This window comes from Sturnira hondurensis, unplaced genomic scaffold (genome assembly GCF_014824575.4).
Source record: "Sturnira hondurensis isolate 20B ecotype Veracruz unplaced genomic scaffold, ASM1482457v3 Scaffold0019006, whole genome shotgun sequence".
In the NCBI taxonomy this organism is placed as follows: domain Eukaryota; kingdom Metazoa; phylum Chordata; class Mammalia; order Chiroptera; family Phyllostomidae; genus Sturnira; species Sturnira hondurensis.
Genome location: NW_028091637.1, coordinates 4,481,019 through 4,500,601, shown reverse-complemented (window position 1 = coordinate 4,500,601; position 19,583 = coordinate 4,481,019). Strand labels below are relative to the sequence as shown.

The window sequence follows — 19,583 nt, the reverse complement described above, 5'->3', positions numbered from 1 at the left end:
GTGTGTGTCTGGGGGATGGGGCTGAGAGAGCCAAGGAGACCTGGGAGTACTGACTATTCCTTCCAGTTTCCAAAGAAATAATCTGGTTGGGGAAAATGCACCCTTAAACTCATTTGCTTCTGTTGAGGTCATTTTCCTTCCATGAGAAAGAGTCTTCATTCTATATATTATTTTCCTTTTCTACGTTATCTTCAAGTTCTTCATATTCCTCTTCTTCCCACACTCTTGGCTTCCTTGTTCATAAACTGGCCCAGTCAAAGGGATACATTGGGCCTAAGTGAGGCTCTATTCAAAGTTCCTCCCCAGTATCCCTTCATTCAGTCCTCATGCTGGCCCTACTTCAGGAAGATAACATTTGAGCACAGCAGTGCCAAGAGGACAGAGAGAGGTGATTTGCCCAGTGGTCAAAGAGCTAAATCACAATGGATGTGTTTCTAACCCCCAAGTCTATGCTTTTAAAAGATTTCACCAAAAAAAAACCTATTAAAATGAAATAAAATGATTTTGGCTAAGCAGCAGGACACAAAATAAATATCTAGAAATCAGCTGCATTTTTATACACCTATAATGAACTATCAGAAAGGGAAATTAAGAAAATAGTATCATTTACAGTTGCACCCCCCCCCGGCCAAAAAATCCCCCAAACAACTCAGGAATAAATTAAAGCAAAGATGAAAAAGACCTGTATTTGGAAAATTACAACACTGAAGAAAGAAAATGAAGAAGATACATATATCGTGTTCCTGGATGGGAAGAATTAACATTATTAAAATGTCCATACTACCCAAAGCAACCTATAGATTCAACACAATTCCTATCAAGATTCCAGTAACATATTTCACAGAATTAGAATATTTCAAAAATTTATATGGAACCACAAATGACCTCAAATAGCCACAGTAATCTTGAGAAAGAAAAACAGAGTTGAAGGAATCATCCTACCTGACACCAAACTATACTGCAAGGCCATAGTAATCAAAATAGCAAGAACCTTGAGAATATTATGTTAAGCTAAATAAGTTGGCCAGAAAAACTAAGAACCATATAATCTCACTCATACGTGGGATATCAAACTAATCTCATAGACACAGACAACAGTATGGTGGTTACCAGAGGAACGACAGTAGGAGGGTATAACGGGTAAAGGGGACCCAATATATGGTGACAGAAGGTGATTTGACTTTTGGTGGTGGCCACAAAATGGGTTTTACAGATCATGTACCAGAAATCTACACTCACAACTTATATGATCCTATTAACCATAAAAATGATATACACAGGGGTGGACAAAGTAGGTTTACAGTTGTAATATAAGTAATAATTAATAAATAATAACACAAAAATAAATCTGTACTTTGTGTGTGTACAGCTATACATCTACTTTTGCCCACCTCTGTGGATCAGTGCAAAAGAATAGAGAGACCAGAAATAAACCCATGTTTTCATGTTCAATTTATATTTGAAAAAGGAAGCAAGACCATATAATGGGTAAAGGCAGTCTATTCAATAAATGGTGTTTGGAAAATTGAACAGATACATGCAAAAAAAATGAAAGTAGACCGCCTTCTTACACCATAAACAAGAACAAACTAAAAATGTATTATAGACTTAAATGTAAGAGTAGAAACCATAAAAATTCTTGAAGAAAACATAGGCAGTAAAATCTTGGATATTTCTCATAGCAACATTTTTTCTGATATAGCTCCTTAGGTAAGGGAAACAAAAGAAAAAGTGAACAAATTGGACTATATCAATCTAAGAAGTTTTACACAGTAAATGGAACCATCAGCAAAATGAAAAGAAAATGCACTGAATAGGAGAACATGTTCACCAATGACACATCTGATAAGGGATTAATATCCACAAATATTAAAGAACTTATACAACTCAACAGCCAAAAAACAAAAAATCCAATTAAAAATGGGCAAAAGACATGAATAGCCGCTTCTCCAAAGAGGTCATACAGAAGGCCAAGAGATGCAAAAAAGATGCTCAAAGTCACTAATCATCAGAGAAATGAAAATTAAAACCACAGTGAGATGTCAGTTCACACTGGTCCGAATGGCTGTCATCAAGAAATGAACAAACTGCAAATGGTAGTGAGGATGTGGAGAAAAGGGAACCCTTGGGCACTGTTTGTGGGAGCACAGACTGGTGTAGCTGCTGTAGAAAACAGTATGGAGTATCCTTAAAAAATTAAACTGGAAAGTGCCTTACAACCCAGCAATTCCACTTCTGGGAACATACGTGAAGAAAACTGGGACACTAATCCAAAAGAATATACGCACCCTCATGTTCATAGCAGCATTATTTACAATAGCCACAATTTGAAGAAGCCCAAGTGCCCATCAGGGGAGGTGTGGATAGAAAAGCTATGGTACGTTTACACAGTAAAATACTACTCGGCGGTAAAAGAAGAAAGTCTTACCCTTTGCCACAGCATGGGCGGCCCTGGAGATCATTATGCTAAGTGAAATAAGTCCAACGGAGAAAGACAAATACCATGTGATTTCACTCATAGGTGGAATCTAATGAACAAAATAAACAAACAAAATAGAAACAAATTTATAAAGACAGAGAACAGACTGACAGCTGTTGGAGAGGAGGGGCGTTGGAGGGGGTAGGTGGAAAAGTCTCAGAGACCCAGACAACAGCATGGTGATTACCACAGGGAAAGAGGGGTGGGGGAGGAAGGACAGGGTAAAGCAGGGATAAAATGGTGATGGAAGGAGACTTAACTTGGGGTGGTGCATACACAATACAATTTACAGGTGATGTATTATAGAACCGTGCACTTGAAATGTATATAAGGTCATTAACCTATGTCATCCTGATACATTCCGTAAATATTTAAAAAAAGAAAAAATAAATAACATGCTGCTCTCTATTTTTCATGGCCTGGTGTCTGTTGGAGCTGATTCAAAATTGTTTTGTAAGGGAAATCCCTGTTTCTAGGGGGTGAAATAGGCCTTCAGCTCCTCAGGCTCTTGTTAAGAGAGTATAACTTCAAGTTCACGGCTTTTCAATGCTTACAAAAATCCTCGGCTCAGGAAAATAGCTTTTATGGACAAGTGCCTGAAGGCGATGAAGACCATTTATTTATCTTGACACTCTAATATTTATTTTTGGATTAAGTTGAGATTGTGCGAGAACTGTGTACCTAGAGACAGGGTTTGGGACCCTCACGGGGACCTGCCTTCACGGACTGAGCTTTAGAATGATGAATCTGGCCTGCATTGCAGACGTTATTAAAAACATGAACATACGGAAAGAGAGTTGGATTTACAATATCATTAGGATTTGCTTTACAATACAGTCATCTATGCTTGTCTGGGTGGCTGCGTGACTTCGTTTTATGAACCCTATCAACTATATAACCACACTGATTCCCTTCTTGGGATGGGCTTTCTTTAAAGGTCATCTGAGCAACATTTATTATCTACCTTGTAGGCTGCATTTTCATGTACCGTCCTCAAATTGATTCCAATCAATTTTCCCCATACTTATTTCCTCTATCCCCAAGTGCATGTCTTTACGATTTCAAAAAGCAGTACATATAGTTTGTAAGTTGCCATAAGATCTTTATTCCCAAATAAAATAGCATATATGTTTCTTCTAAAATACCTTATATATTTATTGTAGAAAAATGAGATAATCAACATAGTTTCTCATGTAGGTGGTAACTGTGATTTTTATGGACAGTAATGTTGATACAATGGGAACCTAGCTGGAGTCTCTTTAAGCAGAAGAGGAGCTGTCATACATGGAATAAATTGGCACCACGTGGTACAACCTTTGAAGAAGTTGACAGAATAATGTTCTCATTCCAAAACTATACCCTTGGAAATTCTACCCCTGCAGTCAGGACCTTAGCTTAAAAGTTACTATTTCAAAATGCAAATGTCCCTCTGAAGGGTTAAATCCTCGGAAATGAAATCAGACAATGAATACCTTCAGTGTGATACTTTGCCCTTGGAAGGCAGGAATGCTGATTTAGAGGTAAGATATGTGTTTCCGTTTAATACAATTGAATTAACTCAATAAGAAGCCTTTCTTTTATTTTAATTAATTTCACAAGTTATTTAATGTATTCATTCATACAGCAAACATTGAGTGAGCACCTACTATCTTCCAAGCACTAAGTTGTAAGGATACCGCAGTGAGCAACAGAGATAAAGAAAACATTGTGGATAATGCTATGACCTAGAAATAAATATTATTCACATGCTCCCCAGACCCCCCCAAAACATTCCTGAGCATATATAATATATATCGGTTAATAAAGAATAATATTAAGTATTTTTAACACTTAAAACTAAATTCTATTAATTTTATAACTTGTTTTTCCCACTGGACATTTTCATGTCAATATATTCACGTCTCCAACAAAATTTTAAAGGACTGTTTATTGTCTTCACACTCTCACACTCTCTATAGTTTACTCAATCCCTTTTCAGTGGCCAGGGAAGTTGTCTCCAGTTTTTTTTTTAATTTTTAAAAATTATAAACAAGTCTGGGCTAATGTCTGTGTTCTCCAAAGCACTCTACAACATTTTCTTCTTAGGAGTAAATTTATCAGAGCAAAAATGCAAAGCCATCATAATAAATATTTTAAGGCCAAAATTATTTCATGCAAAAATATATCAATTTTCATTTTCACCATCAAGGCTGTTTATGGAGTATTTTTCTCCATAGCCTGAAAAACAGTGAGATCTTTCTATTAAATCTTTGTCTTCTCATGAGCAAGACATAAAATCTTAATTTGCATTTCATTTTAAATTTGCATTTATACAATTATGGTTAAGGCTAAAATTTTATATTGGCCATTTGTCTTTTTTTTTTTAAATACATGAATTTTCTGTTCCAGGCTATTGTTATTTTTTACTTTTCTATTTTCTGTGCATTTCTAATACATGAAGGATACATGTAGTCATGGTTTTTCTTATCTTTTTTATGTACACTTAATAACTACAAAAATAAATATATATATACATATACATGTATGGTATGAAGTTCATTAATAAAAGGGGTATTCAGGAATTGGCTAACACTCCTGCTGGATTTCCCAGGTGTTCCTTTACTATCTCACCTACTTGCTTATTTTCTTTAACCCCAAGGGAGGTATCTATATTTTGAATTCGGTCCTCATATTCTCTTGAGTTTTTAATGTATATTTTTCTAAACAATGTTACTTTTAGATTTATAAAAATGTTAACATCCTATATGTAGTCTTACAGAATTTTTCAACATTATATTTCTATTATCTATCCATAATGTTGCCTATAGTTTAATTTTCAATGATGAATGCTATTGAATTTAGTGACTATGCTATGACTTACCATAGCATAGTAATTTTGCATTTGTCTGCTCATAGATATTTGGATGACATCTACTTTTTTTCAATTTTAAAACAGTGCTCCATGAACTTTCTTAAGCATGGATCCTGGTATTCGTATTAAAACATTTCTCCAGGAGAATACTAGGTAAGACCAATTGCTTGGTCATAAGAAATCTGAGTAATGCGAAGGCCATTTTCAAGGTGATTATAGTAAGTTACACTCTCTGGGGCAATACATTTCCTAGTATCCATTGATTAACATTCTCTTTGATACTTGGTATTGTCACCACACGTCTTAATTTTTGTAAATTTGATATGAAATGGCATTGCATGATCTTGATTTGCATTTCCTTAATTACTAATGTGGGCTTGATATGGGACATTTGAATTCTTTTTTAGCAAAATGAAATCTACTGTCTAATTTTGGTTTGGATTCTTTGTCTTTTTCTTCTGATTTGTAAAAGTTCTTTACATATTTTTATACATCCTTACATACTCTGTCTTGTTCACTGTGTTTACAATGTGAGTGCTGGATTTCTGGAGTCAGGCCTTGTCTTTTTCCACGACTCCAAAGCACCTCCCAATATGGGACTCATGCCTTTTTTCTGTTCTCAAAGAAAGGATCAAAAAATTGTGGCAAGTACTAAAGGTGATGTTAACCTTTGCAGCGATATGTATATATTTAAACCTATTAGGTGATTCACAACTGAACCAAACAATAGTAATGATAATGGCATATGTATCCTTTGATTTGTTACTTAGGTTTTGGTTCTGAAATAAGATTTCTTACAGAAGAAAAAAGAAATTCTGAAATTCCCCATAGGAAATCAGGGCAGGGCCTGAGGATGGTATAAAGGTCTTTTCGGATCTCAGCAATTGCCATCAGAACTCAAGGAGATCCCCGTTTTGTCAACTATTCCATCAACCCATTCTGATAAAAAGAAGGTTTACTGAATATGCTGAAGGGTAGCTTTCCTTTTAACCACGCGGTCCTCATCAAAGTGCTATGCACTTGTGTGAAATGTCATCATTAATTTTTTTCTTCAGGTGTCTTTTCCTGGAGTGGTCAACTTCATAACCATTAAGGAATAAACATTAGAGTAGCTTTGTATTAATAGAAGGAAAACCATAAGCCTTGAGGAATGTACCTTATTATAAACATCATTGAAATTAAATTAAGTACTATTAGAGATGTCTTATAGAGACTAAGTGAGCCACAGAGTCTGCAGGCCGAGGAGGAGGGGGATGATTCAGTTGGTCGTTGCCTCAGTTCCCTGGTTCTGAAGGGAGCTCATTTGCCAAAGAAAACCTCAACCGCACGTGCAGTTCTTGGACATTTACTCTGTGGTAAATACAAAATCATTCAACAGGCAAGGGTACTCACAAACAACAGTCCTTTCCAGTACCCAAACTCAAAATCACCTCCTGGAGAATTCTGAAGTCTTGGCAGAATAGAAACTTTGCGAAGTGAAAACTTCCATGTGCCCAATATAGACATTTAAGACATATGGAAAAGTGCATATGCATGTAGAACAACCTGAACATTTGGGAAGCAATTGTTAGGATGAACAGTTGACAGAATGACAGTCCTGTGACAAGTAAGGTTTATGAGTGGACAGGTTCTGACTGCAAAGCAATGGATAAGAGCGATAATGACAATGGCTGAGTTTTTACTGTTCTAACGCTGTTGTAAGTAGTTCACATATAACTGATGACAGTTTCCTCACAGCTCGTTCAAAGTACCATTATGACTCTTATTTTATAGGGGAGGAAGCTGAAGCACATAGAGGTAAAAAAAGTCTTTTCAAGGACATGAACTGGGGTCTGGAAATAGTCTGTTTTGCCCCATTTCTAATCTCCTGGCCTGCCGCACCACCCCACCAAAATGATCTGCATTAACGCCACTTTTGGTTCCACTGGATCGACCTTTCCTAATTAGCACATCTGTCTTCCACTATAAGCTCCCTGAGTGAGGGGCAGTCCCTGTTGAGTACCTCTCACAGCACCCCATTTCGGAATTCATCAGGAAATAATGGCTAAATAACTTATTGCTGTCACCAATGCTTATAGGGCCACAGATAACCATGGTCCTTGCCCCAAACCCCAACATTTTTATTTTGTTTAAACACTTGCAAAGCTTATGGACATTAGATGAAATAGCTCAGCACTAAATTAACAATATACATTCTCATTGGAAAGAGGTCATTTTCACCAGTACAACAGTTTTTGAGATTTTAGTTCCAAATTGGGGCAAAAAAGTAACTCCATACATGCAGATCTTCACATTATTAAATTTAATTCATCTTATTACATAAGAGGACAGTGGCTTAGGGACTCACTTCACTGAAGACAAAGTTGACCAGGGAAGGGTTTGGTGAAGCCCAGAATATTTAAGTAAAGTTTGCACATGGAGTGGTGCAACCTTAGGTAGCCTCAAAAAAATTAGAATTTTGTTCATAAGGAACTAAAAACTCCCAGATGTGGAGAACTAGATGTAAAGACTGTGGTACATGTGGAGTATGGAACTAAGTGTGGAAAAACCAGTTCTCAGTATAAAGGAGAAGGAGCATAGCATTAAAGGAAGGGTGCCAGGGCTGCCAGGTAAGTCAATAAAGTGATGTTCAAGATAAGTGCCAACCAATAATTACAATGATAAGGTCACTGCCACCAACAAGCTCTCAGTGACTGGAACGTGAAATATGAACTTGTAATATGAGTGATCCTTCTGGAGGATCTCACAGGCCCCAATATGACAGTGAAGGGAAACCCCGCTGCGTTTTGAGGCAAAAGCTTTAAAATTAAGAGCAAAATGGGTATTAAAGAATACACGTGGAGGTCAAGAAAGGGATAAGAGTTTAACATCCAAGGAGAGTACCAAAAGAAAGCTAGAGGAATGAAAAAATACTCATTGAAAAAAATTATGGACATGTGATTTGTGAGTATGGATTTGTAGCCACCAGAATCAGGTGAGCTTGGCTATGAAGGGAAAAGAAACTTTCCTAAAACATTATTCACTAGTTCACACCAAGAGAGCTACGCAGGACAGGAAAAGAAAGTCGCTGTGGGGGTAAAATGATGAGAAAGTAGGTGGAGAACAGGATGCTTTTAGTGGGGCAAGAGACCAAGAGCATAGTTTTTCCTTCTTCAGGGGTAGGAAGGTTTAGTCCCTAGTGATAATTCTGATTGTCTTCTTAGGGCTGCTGTACCGAAGTAGCGCAAACGTTTTTGGAGGCTAGAAGTTGAAAATCAAGGGTCCCGCCAGCAGAGTGGGCTCCTCCTGAGGGCTGTGAGGGTGAATCTGTCCCATATCTCTTCCCCAGCTTTGGGTGGTTTGCTGGCAATCTTTGGCTTTCTTGGTTTGGCAGCTGATTAACTCTGATCTTTAGATTGGCATTGCTCCTGTATTTCTATGTCCATGTCCAAATTTTCCCTTTTGACCTCATCTGAATTTGATCATCTGAGGAGACCCTATTTCTAAGTAAAGTTACGTCCATGGATACTGGGGGTTAGGACATCAATACCTGTTGAGGAGACACAATTCCACCCATAACAGTCCCATAAGTTTTTCTTGGTAAATCCTAAGATGACACCTCCTTCGATTCAGAATCTGACATAACGCACAAGTGAGAACCGATCACGCTGATGGATTTACCCGGCAAGTCAGACAGACTCCAGGGTGCCTAGTATAACACCTACCACACAGTGTAAATAAATATTGGAAGAGTGAATTCATGAATAACACTATGTTTGATGCCCACGACCTTGGTATATGGGTTACATATCACGAAATGGAGACAAAAACCGGGAAGTTCCTTGCCAACCCTACATGCCATCCAAGATAAGAAACTTAAAATACTTCCCTTCTTTCCATGGGTTTTCTGCACATGGCGTATTCCAGTGGGGTGCCTACTGTCCCGTGCCTGCCGTAATGATTGGGTTTGACTTTGCAAACCTCTCCCTGTGCATTTCACTTATAAACATCCCTCCTGTCCTTTCAACAACCAGATCATTGACTTCCTAAGCAGTTTACTTGACACAGTTACTTTTCACTGATTCACTCATGTATTCATCCATCTATTCATTCATTCCAGTGACCATCAACATTGTGGAGACCATGCTTCTTTTAGTAGCATTTTAGAAAACCAGCTTTACTATTTCAAAATGAAATTTGTAGATCATATAGTTCACCTACCCACACATTTTTAAAGAAGTTAATGTAATTCCCTGACTGCAATATCAAGGATAAATTCCAGCAAAATAATTTACAATAAAATAATAGTTATTTTAATGAGTAAATGCTCAGGCACCAGGAAGTGTGAGAGGCTTGCTCCTATATGCAGAATTGTAGGACTGTTTTGGCTGCAAATTCGATTGATAAAAACATGCGCTATTGGTGACTCGAACACAGGATAGCACTGTCATCAGTGACATGATTTTCCCAAGTGGTGCATGATTCTTAAAATGTCCCAAAATAAAATAGAAGCCTACACCCGATTTCCATGGCAACTCCAGTCCTAAGTAATTTGAGGTATTGTGCATTATAAATGCACAATATTGTGCATTTATATGTAAAATGGAATTATGGTTTAGATTTAGTTAATCATAATTGATTCCTGGGGCACTCTTAACACAAATTTCTGGTGAGACTTTGAGAAGCCACCAGGATGGGAGGCAATTCTTTATTATTTGCATCTATTGGGTACAGTGCAGCACATTCAGCCCCCCGGCTCCTGCCCACCGAATAAATGCCCCTAGAGCTCCCTCACTGTGACGTCCAAAAACACATCCATACATTTCCCGAAACCCCAACCAGTGAGGACTGTGAATTCAGCCATCCACATACTGTAAAGAATTTTCCATGTGTCAGGCATCAGGTTAACAGAGGAAAAAAAGTTATGAAAACTCAAGACTGCAGAATAGAACATGTATAATAAAGCATGCTCAGTGTGTATGTGGGTGGGATGTTACTAGCTTTACAAAACCAAGCCTTAGAGGGCAAAGAACAATCAGGGTTTTAGATCTAAATGGTTTTAGGTAATTATGATTTCCCAACAGGAGTGCAAAATCCTTGAAGGCAGATACAGTGTTTTTAAAAATCTTTGTATTGCTTCGATAGCCAACACGGATTTGTTAAAAGAAGACTGACTTTAGTCAAAGCAAGAACAGTTCTAACCCAGTCTCATCATTTTGAGCAACCTCATGAGTTGGTTACCTGGGTCTTTGTTTCTTTATTCCCTTTTCCAGTTGGCAGACAGAGATAACACATCCAGCACACTAAATCAATAGCAAGTACTTTTCATACCCATGCTCATGGCAAAGTAAAAAAAACCACACACAACAAAAACTAAGAGCATTGATGGTGCTACCTGGCTATTGGTTGGCCTGGTGGCCTCAGGTTCTTGGGAGTGACCTGGAGCTCAAAAACCAGAATTCATTAGCCTCTCTCTCTTTTTCTTGTCTGTTAGTCTGTTTCTCTCTTTCCCTCCTTCCTTCCTTGCCTCCCTTTCCCTCTCTCTCCCCTTCTCTCTTTCCTGTTTAAATTACCAAGAATCATTCAAATATCAGGGGGAACCAAAGTTGAAAAACAGGGAAGCCAAGACAGAATAGGGAGCGGTACCACTTTAACACAGCGTACATCTCTAGAGCTTCTGTGAGACTGCCTGACATACATCCTCAAGATGGCCCAGAGGGTGGCCGACTGGTGACAATTCTATCCGTTATGTCCATATACCTGTGCAGAGGTTAATCTCCCATCACTCAAGTTCATCGAAATGGGGTTTTCTTCATTAAGGGAAAAACAAGCCATAGGAAATATACAGGAGCTATAGATTGATGAATTCATCAAGAGAAATTTGGAATACATCCAAATTTTCCTATATCACAGCCAACTGTCGTGGTAATTCCAGTTTTCACAGGTTCAATTTTCATAAAGTAAAAAATATTTTTATGTCTCTGCTTAATTTATCTAATTAGTAGAATGTCAAAATTAATATGAGCTCTAACCCATCATTCTTTTCTTCATTCCCCTCCTTTTTTTTGGTATATTTTTCCAAACGTGCTCTCCCCAGGAATAATCATTAGCAGGATAACTTAGAGATAAATCCATTCCTGTTTTTGTGATATCCTCTGTGGACTGAAAGCCTATTTGTATTTAAGAAGACACTTCCAGAGCTGAGATTCTCCTTTGGGCATTGTAGTTAATTCGATAAAACTGAACAATAATCTTTTTGTTTCTAACCCATGTTCACATACTCTTGATCCCTTTGGGGTAAAGTTCAACAAACAGAATGAACCCAGCTCCTCATTGGAACTATTCAGAGAATTACACACTACACTCAACCAGAGAGTCTGGGGAAATTGTAGTGATATTAAGAAGAAGACACAACGATTTCTTTATTTTGGGGGAGGAGGCACTGTACACAAATAATCAATACGTATCATCCTTTAAGAAATGAACTCATATAATATGCACTTGGCTCAAGGCCTATGGAAGACAACTAGAGCTTTCAATCACCCCAAAATATAAACTCCATTTCTAAATCATTCACGTAAAAGCATCTACTTCCCCAAGCCTCAGACCTTCAAAGTACCCAACGATCAAAGGCAGATCTAATGAGCTAAATTGTTATATTTGAGTTTACTCAAATTCTTAACAAGTTTCTTTTACTTTATTCTACCTTATTTTTATTTGGCTTAAAAATGGGAAGGATATAATATATGACATTTATATACACACATGCACTTGGTATTCATTAAATACCAACAATATCCTAAGCTCAGACATATTACAATTAGATATGATCCTTGTTCAGTGGGGTCACTGTGTATGTTTAAAGACAAATATAACTTGCAGTAGAAAGTAGACCAGACCCCAGAGCAAAGGGTGATACATAATAGAAATTAATGAGTTGGTTTTAGTTACCAATGCTCTACATGTATTTAAAACAGGATCGATGCCTCTGGGCCAATTGTTCTTAACATGCAGTAGAAAAGTCCAGTCTGGCTGCACACACTGCTTTAGACAAGTTGGGTAACAAGGCTCCTCTTCGCTTAAAATAAGATATAGAAATAAGACTCACTTTATGTCCTGTCGTTGTTAATTCTAGACTCATGGTCTTGTCTCTCCAGTAAGTTTAAGCCTTTTACAAGCCCATTTTGTTATTTTGACAGGAGGGTACTTTCTGATCATTAAAGAACTCTCCTTTTAAGGGTGCTGAAGTTAAAATGAGATCATTTTGAGAGCGACTCTGAAGCCAAAACTCAACGATATTTTCCAGCTCACAACAACCTATAAAAAAGCACATGCACAGCAATAAAACAGAACAAGCAGCCATGAAAGGAACATTAAGAGAGACAGACGGACAGCTGTCCAACTTTCACAGAGCTCAGGAACATGAGATTTTGAGTGTCCTCTGGCATAGAATGGCAGGCTTCCCTCTCACTGGAAGTCACACTTGTGTGGAGGGGAAAAGCTCTCTGCTCACACGACAGAGCTGAGCAGAGGCATCTGAAGTGACTCCTTCACTCTGGGGCCCACCCTCTTCTCCCCATTTTGGTGAAAAATGATAGCTACATCTACAGCCATTAGTGAAACTGAAGAGGTTGAGAAGTCCTTCAATGTCCTTCTTCTCCAAGGACTTCCTGAAGCATCACGGAAAGGAGATGCCCATAATGCACCTGTGTGATTAATCTGAGGGGTTAAATTGGCCTCACTGTTCAACACACAGGGAGAGACATGCACTTCATGGATCTAAGACTTGGGCTTGGAATTTGGTTCCCACAGTAACTAGCCATTTAAGCTCTTTGCTTTCCCTACGCCTCATGGTCTTCATCGGTAAAATGGGGTTACTGCTCACGGCCTGGGAGCAATATTAGGAGGTTATTACAAACAATTAAAAAAGACATACATTATATGCTCAGTGGATTATCCAGGAGGTGTTTGTTGCATTGCAGCTTTTTACTACTTATTTTAACGTTCTCTTTTCTTACATGTTTCCTAATTTCTAGGCTTACAGAGACTCCGTGGTACATGAATGAAGTCAGAATGGAAACAAGAATGTGCACATGGAATAGGTGCTTTAAGTTCACCTCTCGTCTGAACACCTTTTTTTCCTCCTTTAGAACAGTGTTTCTGAAAAGTGACCACATCTTTCCCTCTGAATTGTGAATGGTGACAAATGGTCAAGCCAATAGCCAAGAGTCTCACGCTGCAGAACAACAGGGTCCACCACGGGCACCAGCCAAGGAAACCTGGGTCTTGGGGCATGAGGAGAAAATCCGAGCCATCCATCTTCGGCTGGAGTTGAAGAGTCATTGGAGAGGATGCAATTTCATTCCTTTCTAGTACAACTTCACTTTCTATGGCATACCCTTCTGCATCCTTAAAATACGTGACTATGATAATTAAAGGAGACTATTCTTGAGATAAAAATATTTTACAGTTGAAGAGAGAGAAATTCAAAGATGTTAAATAACGAATATGTGGGGTCAAGGACATCTTTGTACTTGGGAAGGGGGACGTGTGTACTATAGAGAAAAAGTGGTTAAGTATATAGAGTTCAGATTCTAATTTAGGAGAACAGAGGACCAGAGAATTAGAAGCGAATGGACAGAAGAGTAAGAAGTAGGTGCAACATCAGTAACCACTGTGAAAATTGCCTTCACTCCCCTTGGAGGAAGAAGGTTCTTGGGGATTTGTAATACATGATGCTAAAAGAACCTTGTTACATCACAGCAGAACCTAGACATGTACAGATTCAGATTATGAAAGAAACACCGGCAAATCCCGTAGTCCAACACCATGATCCTTGTTACGGAATTATTCCCCAATGTGTCCGCTCCCTTTGCATTCCAGATTAGCCGGCTTTTTCACCCAAACATGTGTTCTGCTAGTGTTTGAGACTTTATAGAATTTGGCTACCTTCTTAATTAACCTCAGGACATGGATAAAAACTTTAAGTTTATTTTTAGCCAAGAGAAAGTTTGTGTGTAACTTTTAAGACCTTACCCTTGTTCCTGGGTTTTTCCAAACCACAAGCTGTAACAAAGACAACTCCCTATTCACGGGCCAACTAACAGACTGAATAGTAACAGAGGCCCCTTTCAGTAATTTTCATTTGAGTGGCTTTCATGTGCTTTGTCTGTAGCTAAAAATAATAAAAGTGTACTAGCCAGGGTTTGAAGGAAGCCAATATTGAAGTCTCCAGCTTGAAATGTCTGTACCTTGTCATCTCTCTACCCCTTCTCCAAATGCCTCTGAGTGCGGTTACACAGCCCCCTCTCCCTAAAGCCCTCAGAACAAACTGTCATTAATGATGCACCCTCTTTTTATTGAAATGCAAACCCTCTCCTTCCAAAGGTTGAATCATATGACATTTCCAAGGTTTGACCAATTTTGTTGATCTAGAAAAATGGCAGTTAAATTGCCTTGCAGTTTAATCTACTAGTGATAGCACCTGGTGCTTTATTAGTAATCGTGAAATGAAAAGAACGGCTTTGTACTGAGAAGTGAAAGGAACTCTCGATATGACATAGCCCAGCTCACTCAGGGTACAGGCTGAGCCTCTGGGGCTCTGACTGGGGGAAGAAATTAGAAAGCTAACATCACCAATTGGAGACAGAGCCTGAGTAGATTCTAGATGATTTGATTCCTATCTCAGCACTCTTACCTTCATAACGGGGGTCAGCAAACTGTTTTGGGGGGAAGAGCAAGGTAGTAAAGGTTTGGGGATTTATGGGCTATATGGTCTCTAACATTGTAGCACAGAAGCAGCCGTAGACAATGTGCAAACAACTGGCTGTGGCCATGTCCCAATAAAACTTCATTTACAAAAACAGATGTTGGGCCACATTTGGCCCACAGGTTATGTAGTTTGCCAACTACTGTTCTATACAGTTCTCTTACCTACAAATGCCTGCAAAGAGATGGGCGATGCATTTGTATACTGAGAACCTGCTGAGGTGTTCAGGAGTCCCAATCCAGTGTACAGATCTCACCCATCCTTCTACTGACTATGCTCTGCATTTTTTTCTTGAACTCAGTAACCAAAGGAGCCTAAAGTTTCTGGGATGTGCTTGTGCACACCTCAGGGCTGCAGGTACCTAAGACTTTGCCATCTGTAATATTAGATCACCCAGGATGGGAATAATACTCATGTCTTTCTTAACTTCTTGGCTACATTTGCAAAATAGACTTCTAATCTTAGATAAGAAATGCTTTAAGACATGGTGTCCATCAGGCTGGTTTAGCTACGGAACTAGATACAGATGCTCTTGGGTGAAATTTTAAAAGCTCCAACAATTATTTAGTCAAACTCATTCATGTGTTAATTGAAAGGAACTTCATCATATCATTTACATTAGGTGAATGATATTTTGATGACAGGGACTCCTTCCATCTCTCCTGATGGCAAAGAAGCTACTTTGGCTATAGCTACTCTCAACTGGAACTTGAGAAGCATGGGAGAATGTTATTCAGAATTTTAAAAGAATTTATAGGTCACACGCTCTGGTCAGAAATCTAAAATACAGAAGGGAAGACTTATAGTCAGGTTGTTCCAAGAAGGAAAACAAGTCTGGGTATGTCAGGCATGATAATACCGTGATGACTATCAACATCTCTGTAGTGAAAGTCTGTTCGTCCATCTGCCAGTTTGTCCATCTGTGCACCCAAACACGCACACTCTCACACACCCCTCCCCTACTCACAAACCCCTCCACCAGGAGCTGAGGGATCCTAGTAAGGTGGGATGACCCTTTTCTCTCAATGAGCTGAAAATGTAGTAGGAAAGAGAAGATAAGGTAGAAAGAACATAATTGAGAAAAAAATTAAGGCAGTGCTTCAAAATAACAACTTCTAAGTACCAAGCAAATATTGGGAGGAATTCCTTTTGAATTAGCAAAATGCAAAACAATCACCAGGAAGCACTGTGAAGCGCACTTATCCAGCTTTGGGCCAGGAAGACTCTGGGATGTGTGCCGCAGATGCCTGACGCAGCAGCTCAGTGGGAACAATTTTTTTCTCTCCAAAGGCCAAGCCAGGCAACCTGTTTCTAAAAGGTAGGAAAGCTCACTAGCTCCAAAGTTTGACCGTAAACAAAATTTTTTAAGATCACATGATAGGGATACTTTCTATGAGTAAGTCATAACAGTCTCGAAGAATTCTAACTCTACTTTTATTCTATTGCACTTTATACCCAACACTTTAAAAGGATCAGGAGTAAGAAACAGCTTAGTAGAGTCAAAAGTGGCCAAGGACATTTAAAAAGCTTATGTGATATGGATTGGCAGTAGAAGTACCAGGGAAGTTGAGAACAATTGGTATTATTAGTACCTGGGAAATGAGTGAAAAAATCAAGGAAACTTCACAACCAAAAATTCTCACTAGTGATTTTTATGATACCAGCTACTAAATCACTATTCACATTATCAAGTGGCCAGTTTCGTCAGGTATATTGGTCACATATGCTGGTTACTTTTTGTGCTCATGTTTCATAAAATTGAGCAAAATATCAGCATAGTTTTGAATGACCCAAATTCTAAAATTCACCATTTATCTGGTTTCATATTTCTTCCAATAGCACTAAAGGTATAATTCTAGTCCAAGAGAAACCAACATTGGATGGAATGAAAACGCCCCCTGGAGATGAGCCATCTTGCTTTCTCAGGTCCATTAAGCCAATCGACCAAGAGAAAAGAGAGCGCATTCCAGGGGTACTTACTTGCAGGTGACGGGGTGCTGCACCCACTTGGAGGAGGGTGCCCATGAAGGCCGTGGAGAGGAGGCAGGGAAAGTCCTCCGATGACGGGCGGGAAGAGTAACGGGTAGGGTGCGGCTGGGTAGTGAGTCATGTGTCCGCTCACTGCCGGGACAGGACATGCGTGGCTGCTGGTGGTCATGTTTCAGGCCTCACAGAATAAAAGGTCCTCTGGGGTGCGAACACATCACTCCGGGCCTTGAACCAATGTTGTAGTGGTAAATTCGGGGCAAGATTTGAGTCTGAGCCGTGTTCTGGAGCAAAGGCAAGACAGTTTAGCTGAGGATCTTGCTTCTTCCCAACATGGTTTATCCACCTCTCATTTTGCTCTGCTGATTATAGTTGCCTCTGTTTTTCTTCTTTGTCAGTTTGAGGCTGGAAAATGCTATCACTTTAAAAGTCCAGAGCTCCTAACCCTGAAAGAAAGAAAATAAGTATATATATTTTACATCAAAAATATTCTCTTAATCAAGTTACATGAAAAGTCTCTCATATTAATCTGTCTCCTAATTCTCTGTCATTTTCCTATACTACTTTAATTTTCTTAAATGTTCACATTCTAATATAAAACAAAGCTTACACAGTTTCAAAATAACTCTGATATTAAATAACAATCTTCATTCACCATCATTCCTGTAACTCTCACCCTGCTTAACTTTTCTCCATGGCACTTGACTCGATCCATTACACAGGGGAAGTGTTTATTTTTGTCTGCCTCCCCTATTAGAATGTACTCAGCGGGAGGGAAAAGGTTTTCTGTTTTGTTAACAGCCATGTTTTAAGCTCCTAATAAAGTGCCAGAGAGGCAACGGATGCTTAATAAGTATTTTTTGAATAAATAAATGAATTACTGATTTTCTTGCTTCTTTTAGAAAAGTGAATTAATATTGTCCTAATCTCTTTGCTTCCAAAATTTTACATATTTCATATGAAGAACTTTGGACTTTAATGCAGCCATTGGGAATGACCCAGCCGACAAGATAAATATAATTGTGGGAGAAAACTATAATCTTGTGAAAGCTAAGTAAGAGACACAGTCATTAAAGATCAGAGAAATAATTCATATCAACTCCTTATTGTCAATGGTAGACATTTCCTTTTAAGAACACCACTCACCCATCTATCTCTTCATCGACTGATCCATACAACCATCGTCTATTTGTCCATCCATTCAATCATCAGACATACGCAGAGTGGAACAACGCCACTGTGGTTCCTGCTCTCATGGAGTTTGCAGTTTACTGGAAACTAGTTGAGACCATGTCGTTCAGGAGGACAAAACTTCCCTGACCCCTACACCAAAGGGATGCTTGGCACTTAAAATTCCTTGAGAATAGCAATGGAAGAAGACTGAAAGAGATTCTATGGTGGGCTGACTGTGAACTTCAGAGGTTTACCTCAGCCTTGATGACCAATATGCAGTAAAAGTTCCAAATTCTGGAGCTCACTGAATGGCAAGCCCTGGAGGTAAATCTATGTGGCACGAAGCAGGAACAGTGTCTCAACACCAGCACAAAGGCCAGTTGTCAGAGTCTGATTCTGCAGAGCCAGGCTGTCTCTTCAAACAATGGCTCCACCACTTGGACAACCACCTCACCTCTCAGTAGGTCGGTTTTTATTCAACGATTGGGATAATAATAGAATTTACTTCAGAGGGGGGTTGTGGGCATTATAGAATAAGAATGGTGCCTGGTGCACAGTAAAGGCTAGGTGAGTAGGAAACACTGGGCACAAAATTGACGTTACACACGTATGTTGTCAAATGATGTGCTCCTGAGAACAAGCTTGCTAGATTGCACAGGAGGCTCTGGGGCCGGGGCAGGGAAGAGAACATATCGCAGTAGTCCGAGGAAAAGAGTATCAGGACTAAAACGTCTGTCAGAAGAAGAGGTAGGAAGTAGGTAAATGTAAGAACAAAGACTCATGAAAGCTTACTGATTTCTCAGTTTGTGAAGTTAGCCAGTTTGGTTATTATAAACCCTAAAATGTTCTAACACATAGTAACTTCACTTGATTACCAAGTGTCAGGCACTTCACTAATGAGCTCTTAGCTGTCTAGCTCTAAGAATAGGCCCATAAGGAAATTCTTATTATCCTCATTTTTCAGAGAAAAAAATACCAGTATTTCATTGTGTAGAATGTATACTCTTTTGCCCAATTTTTTTAGGGAAAGCTAAGGATGTCATTATATGTGGGTAGTACTAATTCCATAGCTATATTAATGTTTTTAATTCTTTCATTTTATGCTTATGTGTTAAAAGTATAATTCTAGAATTATTTGTTACATAAAAATTTCTTGTGCCATATGTTCAAAAATAAGTGTCAAAACTTCTTTATAATACAAAAAAGTATCTAAATATAAGTAAATAAAAATGAATTAAAAATTTAAAAGAAACATTTTTTTTTTTTACTAAAAGTTTGGGCCAAAAACATGGATGTGCATTATACACAGCAAAATATGGTTAAGTCTCAGTGTGTTTAAATGATTG

The 19,583-nt window shown here is 38.6% G+C and overlaps 1 protein-coding gene across 1 annotated transcript in view; it reads right to left on the bottom strand.

Annotated features, from left to right (window-relative positions):
* RARB (retinoic acid receptor beta) overlaps nt 1-17,506 on the bottom strand; it is a 355,682-nt gene extending 338,176 nt beyond the window's left edge. The window contains exon 1 of the mRNA XM_037070722.1: nt 17,059-17,506. Within this exon, the coding sequence (XP_036926617.1) occupies nt 17,059-17,236 (178 nt within the window). The 5' untranslated portion in view covers nt 17,237-17,506. The remainder of the gene's footprint in view (nt 1-17,058) is intronic.
* Between the last annotated feature and the right edge of the window lie 2,077 nt (nt 17,507-19,583).